The 17,393-nt window shown below is 29.9% G+C and overlaps 1 protein-coding gene and 1 long non-coding RNA gene across 7 annotated transcripts in view; one reads left to right on the plus strand and one right to left on the minus strand.

The window, feature by feature from the left end:
- The window catches only part of LOC142332058 (uncharacterized), a 100,439-nt gene that overhangs the window by 81,691 nt on the left and 1,355 nt on the right, over positions 1–17,393 (plus strand). For 2 of the 4 annotated variants that reach the window (XR_012758141.1, XR_012758140.1), the window contains one exon: positions 3,873–4,412. This is a non-coding gene — a long non-coding RNA (uncharacterized LOC142332058). Of the gene's footprint in view, positions 1–3,872; positions 4,413–17,393 lie in introns of those variants that run through there. The other 2 variants (XR_012758139.1, XR_012758138.1) reach the window with 2 other exon arrangements.
- Positions 1–17,393, minus strand: part of yl (Putative vitellogenin receptor yl) — a 144,566-nt gene that overhangs the window by 48,809 nt on the left and 78,364 nt on the right. For all 3 annotated transcript variants that reach the window (XM_075378230.1, XM_075378231.1, XM_075378232.1), the window contains exons 18-21: positions 10,137–10,264; positions 8,911–9,250; positions 4,739–4,960; positions 1–241 (exon numbers count right to left, since the gene is read on the minus strand). In XM_075378230.1, the coding sequence (XP_075234345.1) occupies positions 1–241; positions 4,739–4,960; positions 8,911–9,250; positions 10,137–10,264 (931 nt within the window). The remainder of the gene's footprint in view (positions 242–4,738; positions 4,961–8,910; positions 9,251–10,136; positions 10,265–17,393) is intronic.

Here is a 17,393-nt window from a genome sequence, read left to right on the forward strand (position 1 = left end):
CTTGCACTTTTGGGTACACACGATCCAGGCGGTGTATAACACAAAAATTCATATACATCATGACAATGTCTAGTTCGATTAATTTTAGGAATTAATCCATACCCTACAGTTGGAGCTACATTTTCACAATCTTCTTCATCAGATTCATCTTCACAGTCAGCAGCTTCATTACATTTTAATATTTCATCAATACACTGTCCATTACTACAGGTAAACTGATCTGGTCCACATGTTTTAATATCTATAATAATGTTAAAACAAAAATAACAGTAATCACTTAGCTTTAAACAAATAGCATGCTAGAGTATAAAATTTTGTTTACCATAAAAAAACAATGTGATCCACAAAAAAAAAAAACAGTATAACATGTAAGAATAGGGAGAAAACACAGACGGTAATAAAATAAAGAAATTTCAGGAATGTAATCTTTATACACACATATACATACAAAAATAACTTGATCCACCAAGTACACTATAAAATTAAATTAGGTAGGATGACACTTACCTTATATCATTATTTATACACAAGAGTACTTTCACAATTTTCTCACATCTTCAGTTGATCCTATATTTTAACTGTTAACGTAACATTACATATTATAAATATAAACATTAACAAAATATTTTGATACTTACGAGAAAATTGTGAAAGTACTCTTATGTGTATATAATGGTATAAGGTAAGTGTTGTTTGACTAAATATGGATTGTTCAAAATTCGAACTGCGTGAAATAAATAAAAAAAATTAAAAAATAAATATTCATAATTTAGACTAGAAACATATTTATTTAAACAATGAGTGGACTGTAAAAGAGTAAAATATGAATTTATAAATGTTCATAAAAAGACTTGCTTTGAAATGAAAATAAGTTACATAAAATTTACAAGTAAGATATAAAATTGTTAATGAAATTAAAATTATTAATTTTAGAAATTAAAATTTTAGCAAAAGTCTCCACTCTTTGTGAGATTTTCAGCATTTAATCACTCTAGATGCAAAGAAACTTTGAAATTTCAAACAGTGTTCTTTCCCCAAACTTATAGTGAAAACTTTTGCTTTACATTCTGCAAATGAGTTTTAGTAAAAGAATTCAGGGGAACAAGAATTACAGCAAGTAAATAATAGGATGTATCTAAGTTTGATCGATAAGGAATCTGGTAATTTCCGGTAAGACATCGGGTATTCAACTTGAAAGGTAAAAATGAAGATTTTAAAAATCATGGCAAAAAATGGTCAATTTATTTGGTCATCAATAGAATTGAATGTAAATTAGTCATAAGAATTTAATTCATATCAAACCAAGACATGCTGTTTAAAGTATTGGACTACATTGATTATTACTATATATATATATATATATATATATATATATATATGTCATCCAAAAATAAATGGGGCACGAAGATACAGTAATGAAATTGTGCCTTTACTCTGCCTTTCAAAGTACAGTCAAAACAAGAGTTTATCTAATTATTGCTGTTAAAACTGTAATTTCCTGTAAGAAATTATTTATATAATGCATGTGGTTATTAGTTATATGATCATTTCGTTAATTAATTGTACCTATCTGTAACAGTTGTTAATAGTTTTAAAAAATCTTGAATTTTAATATTTATCTCTCATAATTCATAATTTTTTTTTTTTTAGTAATGCGCTTAATCTATTTAAATTAGTAATTAAATCTCTTAAAGTCAAAATAGCAAGTAAGTGTTAAAACATTCACAGGCAGGAAAACTGATTATATCTTATGTAAATTGGAATGCACTACAAGAGCTAACAATGTTTTAAAAAGAAATGTTCAAAAAATAAAAAATTAGATGCAGCAAACCTTACAATTCATCACTAATCTGTAAGTTTCTTTTCTACCATAAAAAATTGGCATGTAATAATGAAAAAGGAAGTACGTACATAATATCTGTCTAGTTTACATTGAGGCCTGAAGTAAACAAAACAGATGCCCAGCAAGGCAGTATGAACCGAGTGTACACAAAATTGCATGATAGCTACTGTGATTTAGTTTTTACCGTAATAATACATAAATAGTTGCCTATCGCTCGATATATTCTAAAACATTTAATGTTTATTAAATTAAGAAAAGTTTATAAATTATTAAATACACTAAAGTTATCTTCGATGGTAATTGTGTTTTACCACTGCACACAGTTAGTACCTATACAAAATAATAATGGTTGAATGAAATGATAAACATTAATATGTTTGTAAATATGTTAAGTGCTTTATATAAATCCTGAAATACTATTTACATCCGTAAAATAAATTAAAAAAATATATTTTATAATTTATAACCATTTTTGTTTTGGTTTTTTCTGAGTTTCTTATGGTGAATCACTTTATAAATAATCACATCCACTCAACACCTCATCTTCATCTTAACTAACATTAGATACCAAGGAGTCATTTTCAAAAGTAATAATAACGTTTATTTTTTGAAAAAATAATAAGGTTATTATTTAAAATATTTAAAATTATATAAAATAATAAGGTTTTGTTTTTCGAAAATAATAATGAGGTTTATCCACCTTGACATCAACAGTATAATCCATCTCCACATTTTTTCTTCTTCTTGCAGCACATGTTTGACACACTTCAGCCACTTATTTGCTATTACCTCAGTGATATCGTTTTCAAGTAAAACCTTTACATCCACTAATTTATAGGTTTTGTTATTCTGCACTACAAATCCTTTTACTTGACTCCAAATCTGTTCTTCTATTGGATTCAGATTTCAGTGGTATGGTGTAAACCGTAATACTGTATGTCAATTTGTATCAGCTATATCAATGATTACAAATTTGTTAAATTTTTGCTTATTCTTTTTAACTTCTTGCAAGAGTTCAACCTTTAAAAATGTAAAAACAAATAGGATTTGTTTTTCCCTCAACCATGATACTACATCCACTTCTTTGTGGTAATCGCCCTTTTTATTGGAATCAAAAACTAATAATGCATAGTTAACAAATCCGTTTTCCTTTGTTACTTGCCGATTTTATACTGGTACTTAAACCAGACAGAAAAGTCTGTTTAGGTGTTTTAATGGAAGTGTCACACCAAAATTTATTGACTGAATGACCTTTGTTAACCCAAGTTTCATCCAGATAAAAAATCTTTTTTCCCGTTTTTCTAAACTCTTAATTTAAAGAGACGGTATCACCAACACAACTAATAAAAGAAGAAATTTAAAAAAGATGGTGGTGGTGAGAAAGCTGTTAACTGGAAAGATTACGCCAAGCCATCGATATAAAGCTACAATATTTGATCAATAGGAAAGGTGTCATCTTCAGTTATGACAACTCCAAACCCCACATTTCTTTGGTGAACCATAAAAAATTATGAGTTTGGCCAGGAAGTTTTAAAGCATCAACTGTATAGTTCTGATCTAGCACAGTCAAGACTACTTAATTTTTTCTCTATAGAACTCTCTTTACAATATAAACTTGTCTTCATAAGATCAAAGATTTTGTCCACAAAAGACAAACGTTTTATTTACAGTATCACAATTATAATTTTACCTTAAAAAGTAGCAAAAGGTGGTTAATCAAAATGGCACACATCGGTTTAATAAACTTTATTTGAAATACGTAAAACATTGTTTTACTTTTGCATTAAAATATGAAGAAACTTTTTCTCCAATCCTATATTTTAAATAAATTGATAAAAAGAATTTTTAAACGGTTCAGTAATTTATTAAAATTGGCAACAGAAGCGAAGTAAGACCCTTTCTTGAAAGCCAAAGTATTGTGTTGAGTTACTTTATACATTATACATGAATTTTACTTAATAATGAAGAGACTATTTCATTTGTTCTTACATTTTATAAGTAATTTCTTACTCATTTTTCATTCTTTCAGTGACAACAAACATTGTATAGCAGAGTTATGTCAACTAATATTGTTTGAAAATTTAATGCTGTATTATTGATAAAATGGCATCTTCTCTTTTACATTTGCAAACATATTTTTACAGAGAACAAAACAATTTTTTATGAAAATTGAAAGAAATATATCAGGAATTATCAAGAACCGAAAACATATCAATGGATGCTTAATATAATGGGGAAAAATATGGAACTAACACTACAAACAGAAAAGAAATCACTGCTTATGTCAAAAGTAAGTCAAACAGTCAAAGTAGACCTAGAAGAAATTACAGATAAAGTGTGAATTTTGTCTGGGGAATAAATAGAAGAGTAAATAATAACCCACATCTTCAAAAAATAAATAAGTATTAATTTATGAACAAATCTTCTTTTAGTTATTTTTTTAACACATTTACAAGAAAACATTTATTTTTTTAATTTCTTACATAAACCTTAATATATTTTGTGTTCTTCAGTTGAAAAAAAAACCATTTAACAAACTTATCTCAGTCAATCTATCCTATTGCAAATATAATTATAACAAAATTTGATGTTTTCTGCAACATAATATAATAATGTTACATCTCTCTAACATTTGTTTTTTTTTATCAAATATGGTATTATGAACATTCATGAATTCAGAAATTTGTCATTTTCCTTATTTCATCATCCCTTTTATTCGAATAAAAAATAAATTATGGAAGTTCTATTGTAGTTACAAAAAAAGGATGTTTATCTCGTTAATAAAAAAAGGGACGTAAATAAAGTACATTTTTTATGCAGTTTAAAAAACTAAATTACAACTTTAAATTTTAATCCTGAATGTAGTAAATTAATTTAAATTTTAATAATAATTACCACATCCTGGAAGTTCATCAGATGAATCAAAGCAATCTATCTGACCATCACACATCCACGTAGCTGGTATACAAGAACCTGAAGTACACCGAAATTCTTCCCCAGGTTTACATGTCCTTGATGAACAATTTTTTTCATCACTACCATCTTCACAGTCTATTTGAGTATCACAACGCTTCAAAATACTGATACATTCTCCAGATGAACAGTTAAATTCATTGTCTGCAAACAAATAAGATAAATGAATAAATCTTACCGGTATTTTGTTCAACAGTACATAATGCATTACTTCATGATAAAAAAAAAGTACAATCATTTTCTGCTTAACAAACCCTTTTATTTTACTTGGCTCAATGAAGAAGAAAATTATTTTATTCCTCACTTTTCCAAGGACATAAAATGCTGGTTATCAATGGAAATGAATTATCAGAAGTATCTTCTGTCAAATTGCTTATGAACAAATTGTTGTAATTGATAGTGGGTGTTAAAAGGCAGTAAAAGGAGAGGCAAGGAAAAGGACAATGAATAAAAAATTAACTTTTATTAACCAGTCTTATACAATCTTATAACAAGATTTTTGTTATAAGCATCAATTACAGCATCTTAAATATAGTTATCTAAACATAAATTATTTGTTATATATAATAGGTTGTTATCTGCCTTTTTTCAAATCTATTCCATTCCCCACTGTTTTATGTTTTTAAACACAAAATGGTGTCTAATAATTCACATAGCATGATCATGTTGAATGAACGATCAACGAAATTGAATTATTTTTCTTTGATTCCAATTCAGAATTAGCTGATAGTGATATTAAATTTCATGTAGCTGAAAAAGATAATAATACTAGTGAATATTATTTAAAAGAGCAGTGTAGTGTGATTGAACCTCCAACCAAACAAAAATTTAATTTTTTTATATTATTTTTCTCAATTCTGGGAAAAACTGTTAAAAATATACCAATAGCTAAAATCCAACTTGCAGTAATTCTTGAGAGGTATAACACCAAAAGATGGTACGAGTTAACTACTGATATCATTCCACTTCACCTGACTCAACAAGTCTTTCTCAACCTAATACCCACAACAGAAAGAAAAAACTTAACCGGGCAATTTAATTAATGTGTACATCAACACAACAGTAAGATAAAGAAAGAGAAAAAATCTTGTTATAAGATTTTATAAGACTACGGTTAATAAAAGTTCAATTTTTATTCATTGTCCTTCTTCCTTGCCTCTCCTTTTAGTGCCTTTTAACACCCACTATCATACAATGAACAGCTCGTGATATGATATACTAGTCTACTCTGTATATCAAACCAATAAGACTGAATTGGAAATATCTAAGTCTATATCTGTGACCTCTACACATTTTCTTAATTGTATTTAAGTATCCCTCTTCACACCCCATTTCACTCATTTCTACTCACTACTTTCTATTCACAGAAGCAGTTATAATTTATTATTTCACAAAATTACATATTTATACAAGCTGTATCCAATAAACTATTTATCAGACAGACTAAAACAGTTCAATAAAAGTAGCACGACAGAACCTCATATAATGTTCGGAAATGTTTTTAATTGCTTAGATAAACTGTATTTAAAAAAAAGTTAAATATAAAGATATAAATGGAAGTGTAAAGTATAATGTAACAACAAAATATTATGAATTAAAACAGAATTACACCAAATCAAACTGCGCAAACATAATATTATGGCAGTAGAACTTCTTGACAAATGAACATATTGTATTAATATATCACAAATCATTAAGGGGTTAAATATGTCAAACATCTGGTCAGAACAGAAAAAGAAACAATTTAGTGAGAGAATACAGAGAAGAGAATAAGAATCACTTAAGTTATTTCACGAGATCTAAGTGCTCAAAACTGGCAGTAGAATAAGAAAACCAAAGTATATATTGTAAAAGAAAAATGCAAACATCTGTGAATGGTTGAATAGAAAAGTAGGATAAAGAAAAACGAAAAACATCTGATATTTACAAACTTAATTAAATTGTTTGGGAATAGTTTGTACATGAACAAAACAAGAATGTTTATTTCAGGAAAAATTATTCAAAACATCAAAGGCTGCATTGTATAATTTTAAAAATTACAGAGGATTGTTTGAAATGAAGTTAACAATCAGTGACATTGATGCAATTATAGAATTAAAATGAAGAGCAAGGATGGAAGTTTGTTTCTGATTAAGGATAAAATACAAAGAACACACACAATGGAAAAGAAACTGGGATATTTTTCAGATTACTGAAGACAAAATCTTTGGGTTAATATGGTTAAAAAGATATATAGAGTAATTTTATATTCAATTTACTACGTTTGTTGAAATTAACACTATATTTTTTATGTTCATTAAAAAGTGTTTTATCTAAATTTGACTGGTCGTTTCTACTTATAAACTGTTTAAACTGCAGTGATTTTTTTTTTATAAAACAATCTCTCTTCATCCAAATAATTATGGCTAATAAGACAAACATGTTTTCCAAATTCTTTATAGGTGTATGGCTGTACGACTCTTACACTCTGTGCAAGCTTATATCTGCTGCCATCTATTAATTTTTACTCTAACACTGTAAGGGTAATTTCATCATATTCTCTTTTATTTTAATATGAAATATGCTGATATATTGATTTCTTAATGGATTTCTTTAACGATTAATCTAAAATATATAAATCTACGGTTATGTATGATGAAGTAAAACTATTTATTGCATTAATTTGTTTTTTTTTGGAATTTTATATAAATCTTACTAGTAGACTGTACTGTGTTTAGCTATTATTTATAACTAAATGCTGCTGTAAGTTTTTCATTTTATGTTTTAGTTCTACTTCTTGAATTAGTTGGATATTATGATACCAGACCATAGGAATAAAAATTTATTAGATTCAGTTATTCAATTCTGTAAGTTCCTGAAATTTTTATTTTACACTAGTTCTTTAGGAAATTAATAATTAAAAGGGATTTCGTGACACAAGGTAATGTAGGGGAAAAAATTGCCTCCCAAAAGTAAAAATAGGCTAAAAATCAAAACAAACTGTCTTGCTTTTGCTGACGACTTGTAACCACTAGCAAAGCAACATCGACGAAGCTAAATCACAGATATTACAACTTCAAAACATTGCAAATAAAACTGGCCTAAGAATATTATTAGAAAATACAGAAATTATGCCGCCCCAAACACCAACACTATTAAAAGAAGTAAGCACAAATGGTAATAAAATTAAAATAGTAACCCGATTTAAATAACTCAGAAAAATAATAACAAACAACCCAAATGAAAAAACCTCGATCCAAATAAGAAGAAACAAACTAGCTAAATCACAAAAATTAACACAGTAAGCTTACAATAACAAATGCCTTTATAAAAATGCAAAAATAAAACACTACAATACAGTTAATAAAACCAGAATCCACTTACGCAGCAGAAGCATTCTTCTACCTGAATGAACAAACAGACACACTCCAGAAAACAAAATAATTGGAAGAACCTGCATCAATAAGAAGTACCAGAAAGAAAGGCAGCGGTGGATCGTGCCCAACAAAGGACAAATCATGAAGGTTCAAGATTCAAGACTTCTGAAATGGCTAGCACAGTACAATCTTGACTCGAAAAACATTCAAGTTTTCTGAAATGACTAGCATAGTACAATCTCGACTCGAAAAATACAGAGACAGGATGCAGATGCATCGGAGAAATAAGAGATCTGAAGGAAGTCGGTCTTACACCAGAAGACAACACAGACATGATAAAATAAAACAAGAAATCAAGAACAAAAACACTCACTTCATACTCACAACATGAACATTTTCAACACTACAAAGGGCACAAAGATTGGAACGTATGAAAAAGTACTAGGAAGACTACACGACCCAAACAGTCTCATTGAAGAGACTTGGATAAGGGACTGACTAAAGTGATCCTTTGCAATCATAAAAGATAATAATATTAGGAAAAAATTGGCTAAATTGAGTCTCAACACTGGAAATTGGTTTGTTAGATTAAAAACAGGCTTAAGGCGGGGAATTTAAGTGGAAATGTTTAGATTTCCCCACGGTTTCTGCTTTAGACACATTTCACTGCAATTAAATAATATAAATAAAAGAAAAATAAACAAGTAAATTATGTTTGATAAAAATGATTAAAGTTACCTTCATCACATTTAGGTCCAAAACAGTTCAACTCATCAGAATGATCAGGACAATCAACAACTGAATCGCATTTCTTTTTTAAATCGATACATTGTGAACCATCATGACAAGATATTTTACCACGTGGACAAGCCGGTGTTCTTTTTTCACAATTTTTTTCATCTTCACCATGCAAACAATCTTTAATACCATCGCACTGACTTGTAAGAGGTATACAATGTTTTGCAATACCGCTTACAGAACTAAGGTGACACTGAAATTCTGTTATCTCACAATGCGGTATTTCTATACACTGTAATCCACCTCTTTTTAACAACATGCCATTTGGACAAGCACACGTCTAAAAAAAAGTAAAACAACATAACAATTCTAATATATTTATAAAATTATTCTTATGAATACAGTTAACATTTATAATTTTAAAAACAGACTGACAACAAAAAATTTAATTTTTAATTGCTTTTTAAATTTAAATAACTTTTACAACAATAAGCTTTTAAAATATATTTTATGAGAAAACCTTAGAAAATTACTTAAAAATTGTTGAAAAAGGTTTTAATAAAATAAGAGCAACTTTCATGTTTGAAATGATTGTTTTTTAACTATTTATATTTATCAGTGGTCTGCCCCCTCTCTGATCATAAACAAATTTCTGAAGTTCACTTGCCCAGAATATATATATTTTATTAAATAAATAAATCTGCTTCTCTGTCGTAACATTTTTATTTTTAAGCTCGGGATGGATTTCAGTAACAAAAAGGTTTTTACTCTGGGAAAGTTTTTACTATTTCAGCGGGAAAGTTTTGTAAACTTCCCCACAAAAATATTTTCCATTTTTAAGAAAAATAAGGATTCCAAAACCGGTAAAAGTATTGTTTTTATTTTTACAACCGGGAATACATTTTACTGAAAATGTCCCAAGATGAAAATTAAACTAATAGAATTATTGATATTTTCACAGAAACTTTATTGAAATTTTAAGTAAGCGTTCATCCATCATTTTTTTTTAAGTGATTTATTTGTTTTAGATATTTCAATAAAAGATTTCAGGACGACAAAAGTAAGAGCAAATACAACTTGTTACGATTATCATTAAAGATTTTTTTTTGGGAATTCCATCTGAGGACTCCCTTAAAAATAAATATGATCTGACAACTAGACAAAAACTGAGTAGTTCAGCTTGTATTAAATGAAATAATTTATACGATTAAAAATTTCAAAGATACCTTATTCTTTTTATCTAAAAGACAAATGTGGCTACAGTTCCCATTATTTACTCTACACGGATGACGAATATCATTTACTTTGGCAGTAACAACAGTTAATTTCAAAACTTCATCTGCAGCTCCATGACCTGAAAAACATAATTAAATTTATATTACTCTATCAAATAACTTAAATCTTACAGAATTTTATTCAAAATATTATGCAACCGGCAGAAAAAACAAATATAAAAATAGCAGTTCTGATAAAAGTAAATCTCATATATCTTTATGGAACAAATATAAGTATTTAAAGAATATTAAATATAGATTTAGGTAATATATATGTAGAAATAGATTTTATTAACCGTATTAGGCAATGGTACAATCTAAAGCAAGTAATTTTTTAGGTTTGTGCAAGAATTTTAAAAAAAGAACACAAAAGATTCTATTTTCAGATAATATTTAATAGATCAAAAAATTTGAAATATTGCATCATTTTAAAATAATATATATTATATTTATTAATAACATTGTTTGAATCTTTTGATACTCTTTCTTCACCAACTCTGCAATAGTTGCCCTGATCCTGTAATGAAATCTCTGTACTACGCTTTAATCGAAAGCAGATTGCAATATGGCATAAAAATACGGGGTGGTGCTTACCACAGTGTGATGCACCCCTTGATCGTGGGAAAAAAGTATATAATCAGGACAACCACTAAGAAACCTCATCTTGTGTATTCGTTACAGATTTTTCAACAATGGGACTTACTACCGCTCTTAAGATACCTGTATTTTTAGTCTTAAAAATATTTTTTATCAAAAGAGGACAAAAACAATGAAATTACTGTTGGCGAGTATACAACCTATGATCTTTACATCGGGAACTTTATACCACCGAGACCAAATAAAGAGATATTATGAAATAAAGAACCTGATGAAATAAAGAACTTTACTTATACAAAATTTATATTTAGTATTAAGCGTTGGCTTTTAGGAAAAAATAATGTTGAATGTTCATTTGCTTAAGCTGACATGATGTGTCTTCTCTATACAGATATATTCTACAAACATATTCTTTATCAATAAACATTTGAACAAATAAAATAAATGAAATTTATGTTGGAGCGTTAAAATACTCGAAACTTATTATATTGTTATTCAATTCTAATGGTAACAGGGTTTATTGGCATAGGCTGGATGTTAATTCTTATTGTAAATAATAAGTATGAGTATTATTTTATTTACTTTTATTATAGGTAGCACAGTGCCTTTATGTTATTTATATATTTTTTTATTCATTTAATGCAATTAAAATATGCGATGGTAGCTCCCACACAAGTTTTTTCTTGGGAAAAAACTTTTATATCTCTTCACCTTTAAAAGAAATTGTAACAACAAAATTGTGTTAGAACTATATTTAACAGAAACTTTAATAATGTTACTAGTTTTTACATACAATTAAGGTGATATAAGGTTTTTTTTGTATGAAAATATAATGTAGCTATGAAATTATGTAAAAAGGAGGAGAGGAGAAATAATAAAATGTGATTAGAAGATACAAACAGAATTATAGTGCTAATATCCTCCTCTATGAATCATGAGACCTTGCCGTTGGTGAGGGGGCTTGAGTGCTCAGGGATACAGAGTAGCTGGACCGAAGGTGCAACCATATCGGAGAGGTATCTGTTGAGAGCCAGACTAAGGAATGATTCCTGAAAGAGGGCAGCAGCTCTTTCAGTAGTTGTTAGGGGCGTGAGTCACAATGACTTAAACGGCCGTATCAACATCACTCAGTCCTCTGAGTACTGCGCAGCTGAAAGCAATGGAAAACTACAGCTGCTTTTTTTCCAAGAAAATGTGGCTCTCTGCATTTTCACATAGCAATAATGGAGGCGCCTTCCTTGGTAAAATATTCCGGAGGTAAAATAGTCCCCCGTTCGGATCTCCGGGTGGGGACTACTTAGGAAGGGGTCACCAGAAAATTAAAAAATAACATTCTACGAGTCGGAGCGTGGAATGTTAGAAGCTTAAAAAAGGTTGGAAGGCTAGAAAATTTAAAAAGGGAAATGGATAGGGTGAATGTGGATATACTAGGAATTAGTGAGGTTAGGTGGGAAGAGGAAGGTGACTTTTGGTCAGGTGATTTTAGAGTAATTAACTCAGCGTCAAATAATGGGCAGGCAGGAGTAGGTTTCGTGATGAACAAGAAGATAGGGAGGAGAGTGGAGTATTTCAAAATGCATAGCGATAGAATCATTGTAATAAGGATAAAATCAAAACCTAAACCGACAACGATTGTTAACGTTTATATGCCTACAAGCGCCCATGATGATGATGAGGTAGAGTGTGTATACGAAGAGATTGATGAAGCAATTAAACACGTAAAAGGAGATGAAAATTTAATAATAGTTGGAGACTGGAATGCAAGCATTGGAAAAGGCAAGGAAGGAAATATAGTGGGTGAATACGGGCTGGGCAGAAGGAATGAAAGAGGGGACCGACTTATAGAGTTTTGCACGAAGTATAATTTAGTAATTGCCAACACCCAATTTAAAAATCATAATAGAAGAATATACACTTGGAAAAAGCCAGGCGATACTGCAAGGTATCAGATAGATTATATCATGGTTAAGCAAAGATTTAGAAATCAACTCGTTGACTGCAAAACTTACCCTGGAGCAGACATTGATAGCGACCATAATTTGGTGATAATGAAATGTAGACTGGGGTTTAAAAACCTGAAGAAAAGTTGTCGGATGAATCGGTGGAATTTAGAGAAGCTTGAGGAAGAGGAGGTAAAGAAGATTTTTGAGGAGGACATCGCAAGAGGTCTGAGTAAAAAAGATAAGGTAGAAAATGTAGAAGAAGAATGGGAGAATGTTAAAAAGGAAATTCTTAAATCAGCAGAAGCAAACTTAGGCAGAATAAAGAGAACTGGTAGAAAACCTTGGGTTTCAGACGATATATTGCAGCTGATGGATGAACGTAGAAAATATAAGAATGCTAATGATGAAGAAAGTAAAAGGAACTATCGGCAATTAAGAAATGCTATAAATAGGAAGTGCAAACTGGCGAAAGAAGAGTGGATTAAAGAAAAGTGTTCAGAAGTGGAAAGAGAAATGAACATTGGTAAAATAGACGGAGCATACAGGAAAGTTAAGGAAAACTTTGGGGTACATAAATTAAAATCTAATAATGTGTTAAACAAAGATGGTACACCAATATATAATACGAAAGGTAAAGTCGACAGATGGGTGGAATATATTGAAGAGTTATACGGAGGAAATGAATTAGAAAATGGTTTTATAGAGGAAGAAGAGGAAGTTGAGGAGGATGAAATGGGAGAAACAATACTGAGATCTGAATTTAAGAGAGCATTAAAAGATTTAATGGCAGAAAGGCTCCTGGAATAGACGGAATACCTATAGAATTACTGCGCAGTGCAGGTGAGGAAGCGATTGATAGATTATACAAACTGGTGTGTAATATTTATGAAAAAGGGGAATTTCCGTCAGACTTCAAAAAAAGTGTTATAGTTATGATACCAAAGAAAGCAGGGGCAGATAAATGTGAAGAATATAGAACAATTAGTTTAACTAGTCATGCATCAAAAATCTTAACTAGAATTTTATACAGAAGAATTGAGAGGAGAGTGGAAGAAGTGTTAGGAGAAGACCAATTTGGTTTCAGGAAAAGTATAGGGACAAGGGAAGCAATTTTAGGCCTCAGATTAATAGTAGAAGGAAGATTAAAGAAAAACAAACCAACATACTTGGCGTTTATAGACCTAGAAAAGGCTATCGATAACGTAGATTGGAATAAAATGTTCAGCATTTTAAAAAAATTAGGGTTCAAATACAGAGATAGAAGAACAATTGCTAACATGTACAGGAACCAAACAGCAACAATAACAATTGAAGAACATAAGAAAGAAGCCCTAATAAGAAAGGGAGTCCGACAAGGATGTTCCCTATCTCCGTTACTTTTTAATCTTTACATGGAACTAGCAGTTAATGATGTTAAAGAACAATTTAGATTCGGAGTAACAGTACAAGGTGAAAAGATGAAGATGCTACGATTTGCTGATGATATAGTAATTTTAGCCGAGAGTAAAATGGATTTAGAAGAAACAATGAATGGCATAGATGAAGTCCTACGCAAGAAAATAAACAAAAACAAAACAAAAGTAATGAAATGTAGTAGAAATAACAAAGATGGACCGCTGAATCTGAAAATAGGAGGAGAAAAGATAATGGAGGTAGAAGAATTTTGTTATTTGGGAAGTAGAATTACTAAAGATGGACGAAGCAGGAGCGATATAAAATGCCGAATAGCACAAGCGAAACGAGCCTTCAGTAAGAAATATAATTTGTTTACATCAAAAATTAATTTAAATCTCAGGAAAAGATTTTTGAAAGTGTATGTTTGGAGTGTCGCTTTATATGGAAGTGAAACTTGGACAATCGGAGTATCTGAGAAGAAAAGATTAGAAGCTTTTGAAATGTGGTGCTATAGGAGAATGTTAAAAATCAGATGGGTGGATAAAGTGACAAATGAAGAGGTATTGCGGCAAATAGATGAAGAAAGAAGCATTTGGAAAAATATAGTTAAAAGAAGAGACAGACTTATAGGCCACATACTAAGGCATCCTGGAATAGTCGCTTTAATATTGGAAGGACAGGTAGAAGGGAAAAATTGTGTAGGCAGGCCACGTTTGGAGTATGTAAAACAAATTGTTGGGGATGTAGGATGTAGAGGGTATACTGAAATGAAACGACTAGCACTAGATAGGGAATCTTGGAGAGCTGCATCAAACCAGTCAAATGACTGAAGACAAAAAAAAAAGTGCTAATATTTCTGGTTGCTGCTAACAGTCCTTTTTTATTAATTTTCACAATATTGTCACACTTTACAAAAAAAAATTAGTTAAGTTACACAAAAAACTACATCCAAAATATTTCAAATGAACTGCAAAAGAGAATAAATAAACAACAAATGTATGTAAGAGTAAGTAAATGGAACCAAAAAATGTCAATTTATTAAGACAAAAAGGGGTTTTTTAAAACTAAAATACAAAGTAAATATTCTAAAAGGTATTTTGGAATATGCAGTAAAGTACATAAATAAGCACTAGTGAAAAGCACAAATAATGTGAATAAAAAGAACCGAGTCAACTCTTACACATAACTTTCTAAATATGATAATACCACCACAGCCACATTTATCGATAACATGGCGTGACATTTATCACTATTAGAAGCGTGCAAGTAACAGTTTTTTCTACTGAATAATATTTTCTAACTACCCATTACATAAAATATAATTTATTTTTCATATGAATGGTTTTACTGCAAAGCTAATTAAAAGAAAGGCCACTAATTCCTCAGAGTTCAGTATGAATTACTTACAGGGTCTGTAAATAAAGTAATGAGACTAGTTTTTTTTTTGGCAGTCAAAGTGGCAACACTGTAAAGTTACTAGTAAACATATGGTTATATGAACAGCTGATTTATTTTAGTATTAATATTTTTAGTCTATTGTTGCCATGTGAGACATTAACAAACTTTTTGTGAAACAAGTTTTAGTTTTGCATTACAAATCAAGTTTTGTGTTAAACTCTGTGAGAATGCTACTGAAACTTTTTTTAAATTTAAAAGAGCATATGGAGATGACACTCTGTCATGAGCCCAAGTTTTTAGGTGGTTTAAAGCATTTTCAGATGGGAATCAGTTGCGGGTGAAAAAAAGTAATGCGGGTCAAAAAGTAATGACAATCTTGAGCAAATCAGACTTGATACAGTACGACCAGCAACTAACTGTCAGAATGATTGCAGAACAAGTGAATTTGAACCACACCACAGTCCATCAGATTTTGACAAGCAAACAGGACATGAAAAAAATTTATGCAAATTTGGTCCCAAAAAACCTCATTGTTGAAAAGAAAAACAACACGATGGAAGTATGCTGCTATCTTCTAGGGTGAATAAAAACTGATCCTGATTTTCTAAAAAATGTTCTTACCGGTGATGAATCTTGGATATTTGAGTATAATCCAGAAACAAAATGCCAGGGCAAGGAGTGACACACTTCAAACTCACCACATCCCAGAAAAGCAAAAATGAACAAATAAAAAATCAAAATCATGCCAATTAGTTTCTTCGACAGTAATGACACTGTCCATAAGGACTTTTTGCCTACAGGACAAACTATAAATCAATATGTTTACAGAGAAATTCTTCAAAGACTACAGAATGGAGTTACCCGCATGAGACCAGCCATCAAAGACAACTGGATGCTGCATCATGACAATGCATCTTGTCACACTGCAATCTCAGTTAATGAGTATTTGTCAAAAAAAATCATTCCTGTAGTTCCTCAACCATCTGACATGACTCTCTGCGACTTTTTCTTGTTCCAGACTTTAAAAAAACACCTCAAAGGACACCATTTTGGAACAGTAGAAAACATTAAAAAAATTAAACCAACCATGCGAAGGATATTCCGGTTTCTGAGTTCCAACACTGCTATGAAGAGTGGGAAAACCATTTTAAGCTTTGCATGGCTTCCCCAGAGAACTATTTCAAAGGTGATAGAGTCCATGTATAATTGGATTACAAATAAAAAGTTTGGATAAGTACGATGTCTGAATTTTGAACATACATCTCCTATATAAGAGCACAAACAAAAATGTACTCATTTATAAAAAATTTGCTAAAAGGCAGTAAAAAAGATATAATTAAATATTTTTATTAAAAATTATATGGAATAATTCTTAATTATGCATTATATTTGATTTATGTGTTCATAGAGATTGTTTGATAGTAAAGAAAATTATAAAAAAATTAATAATAAGCAAAGTAAGTAACATTTTTCAGTCGCTGATTGTATTGTGAAATAAAAGAATTGTCAGGGCAAATCTCAGTTCAAAATATTGAAAGCATGTGGTTAAGAAAAAAGTTAAAAACAGCATTATAAAGGCATAGCATAATAAGAAAACAGTTATCAAATTACTAAATTTTGTGATTTACAAGCATAGGAAAACGAATTATTGATACCAGATGATTAACTTTATGATGAAAAATGTTTAGAATAAACAGGAATTGCAACAATTTATTTGTGGACATTAAAAATTTCTTTTTTGTTTTGGTTTCTTCTTAGAAATTTTTTTTATTAATTTAATTCCCTTAAAATCTTTTAAATTTTATTCTTCTTTAAATTATGGATGGACCGACAAAAAATGTTGCACATTAGAAAGGCAGTTACAAAAAAGATAAAT

Source organism: Lycorma delicatula, chromosome 11, assembly GCF_047948215.1.
Source record: "Lycorma delicatula isolate Av1 chromosome 11, ASM4794821v1, whole genome shotgun sequence".
In the NCBI taxonomy this organism is placed as follows: Eukaryota; Metazoa; Arthropoda; class Insecta; order Hemiptera; family Fulgoridae; genus Lycorma; species Lycorma delicatula.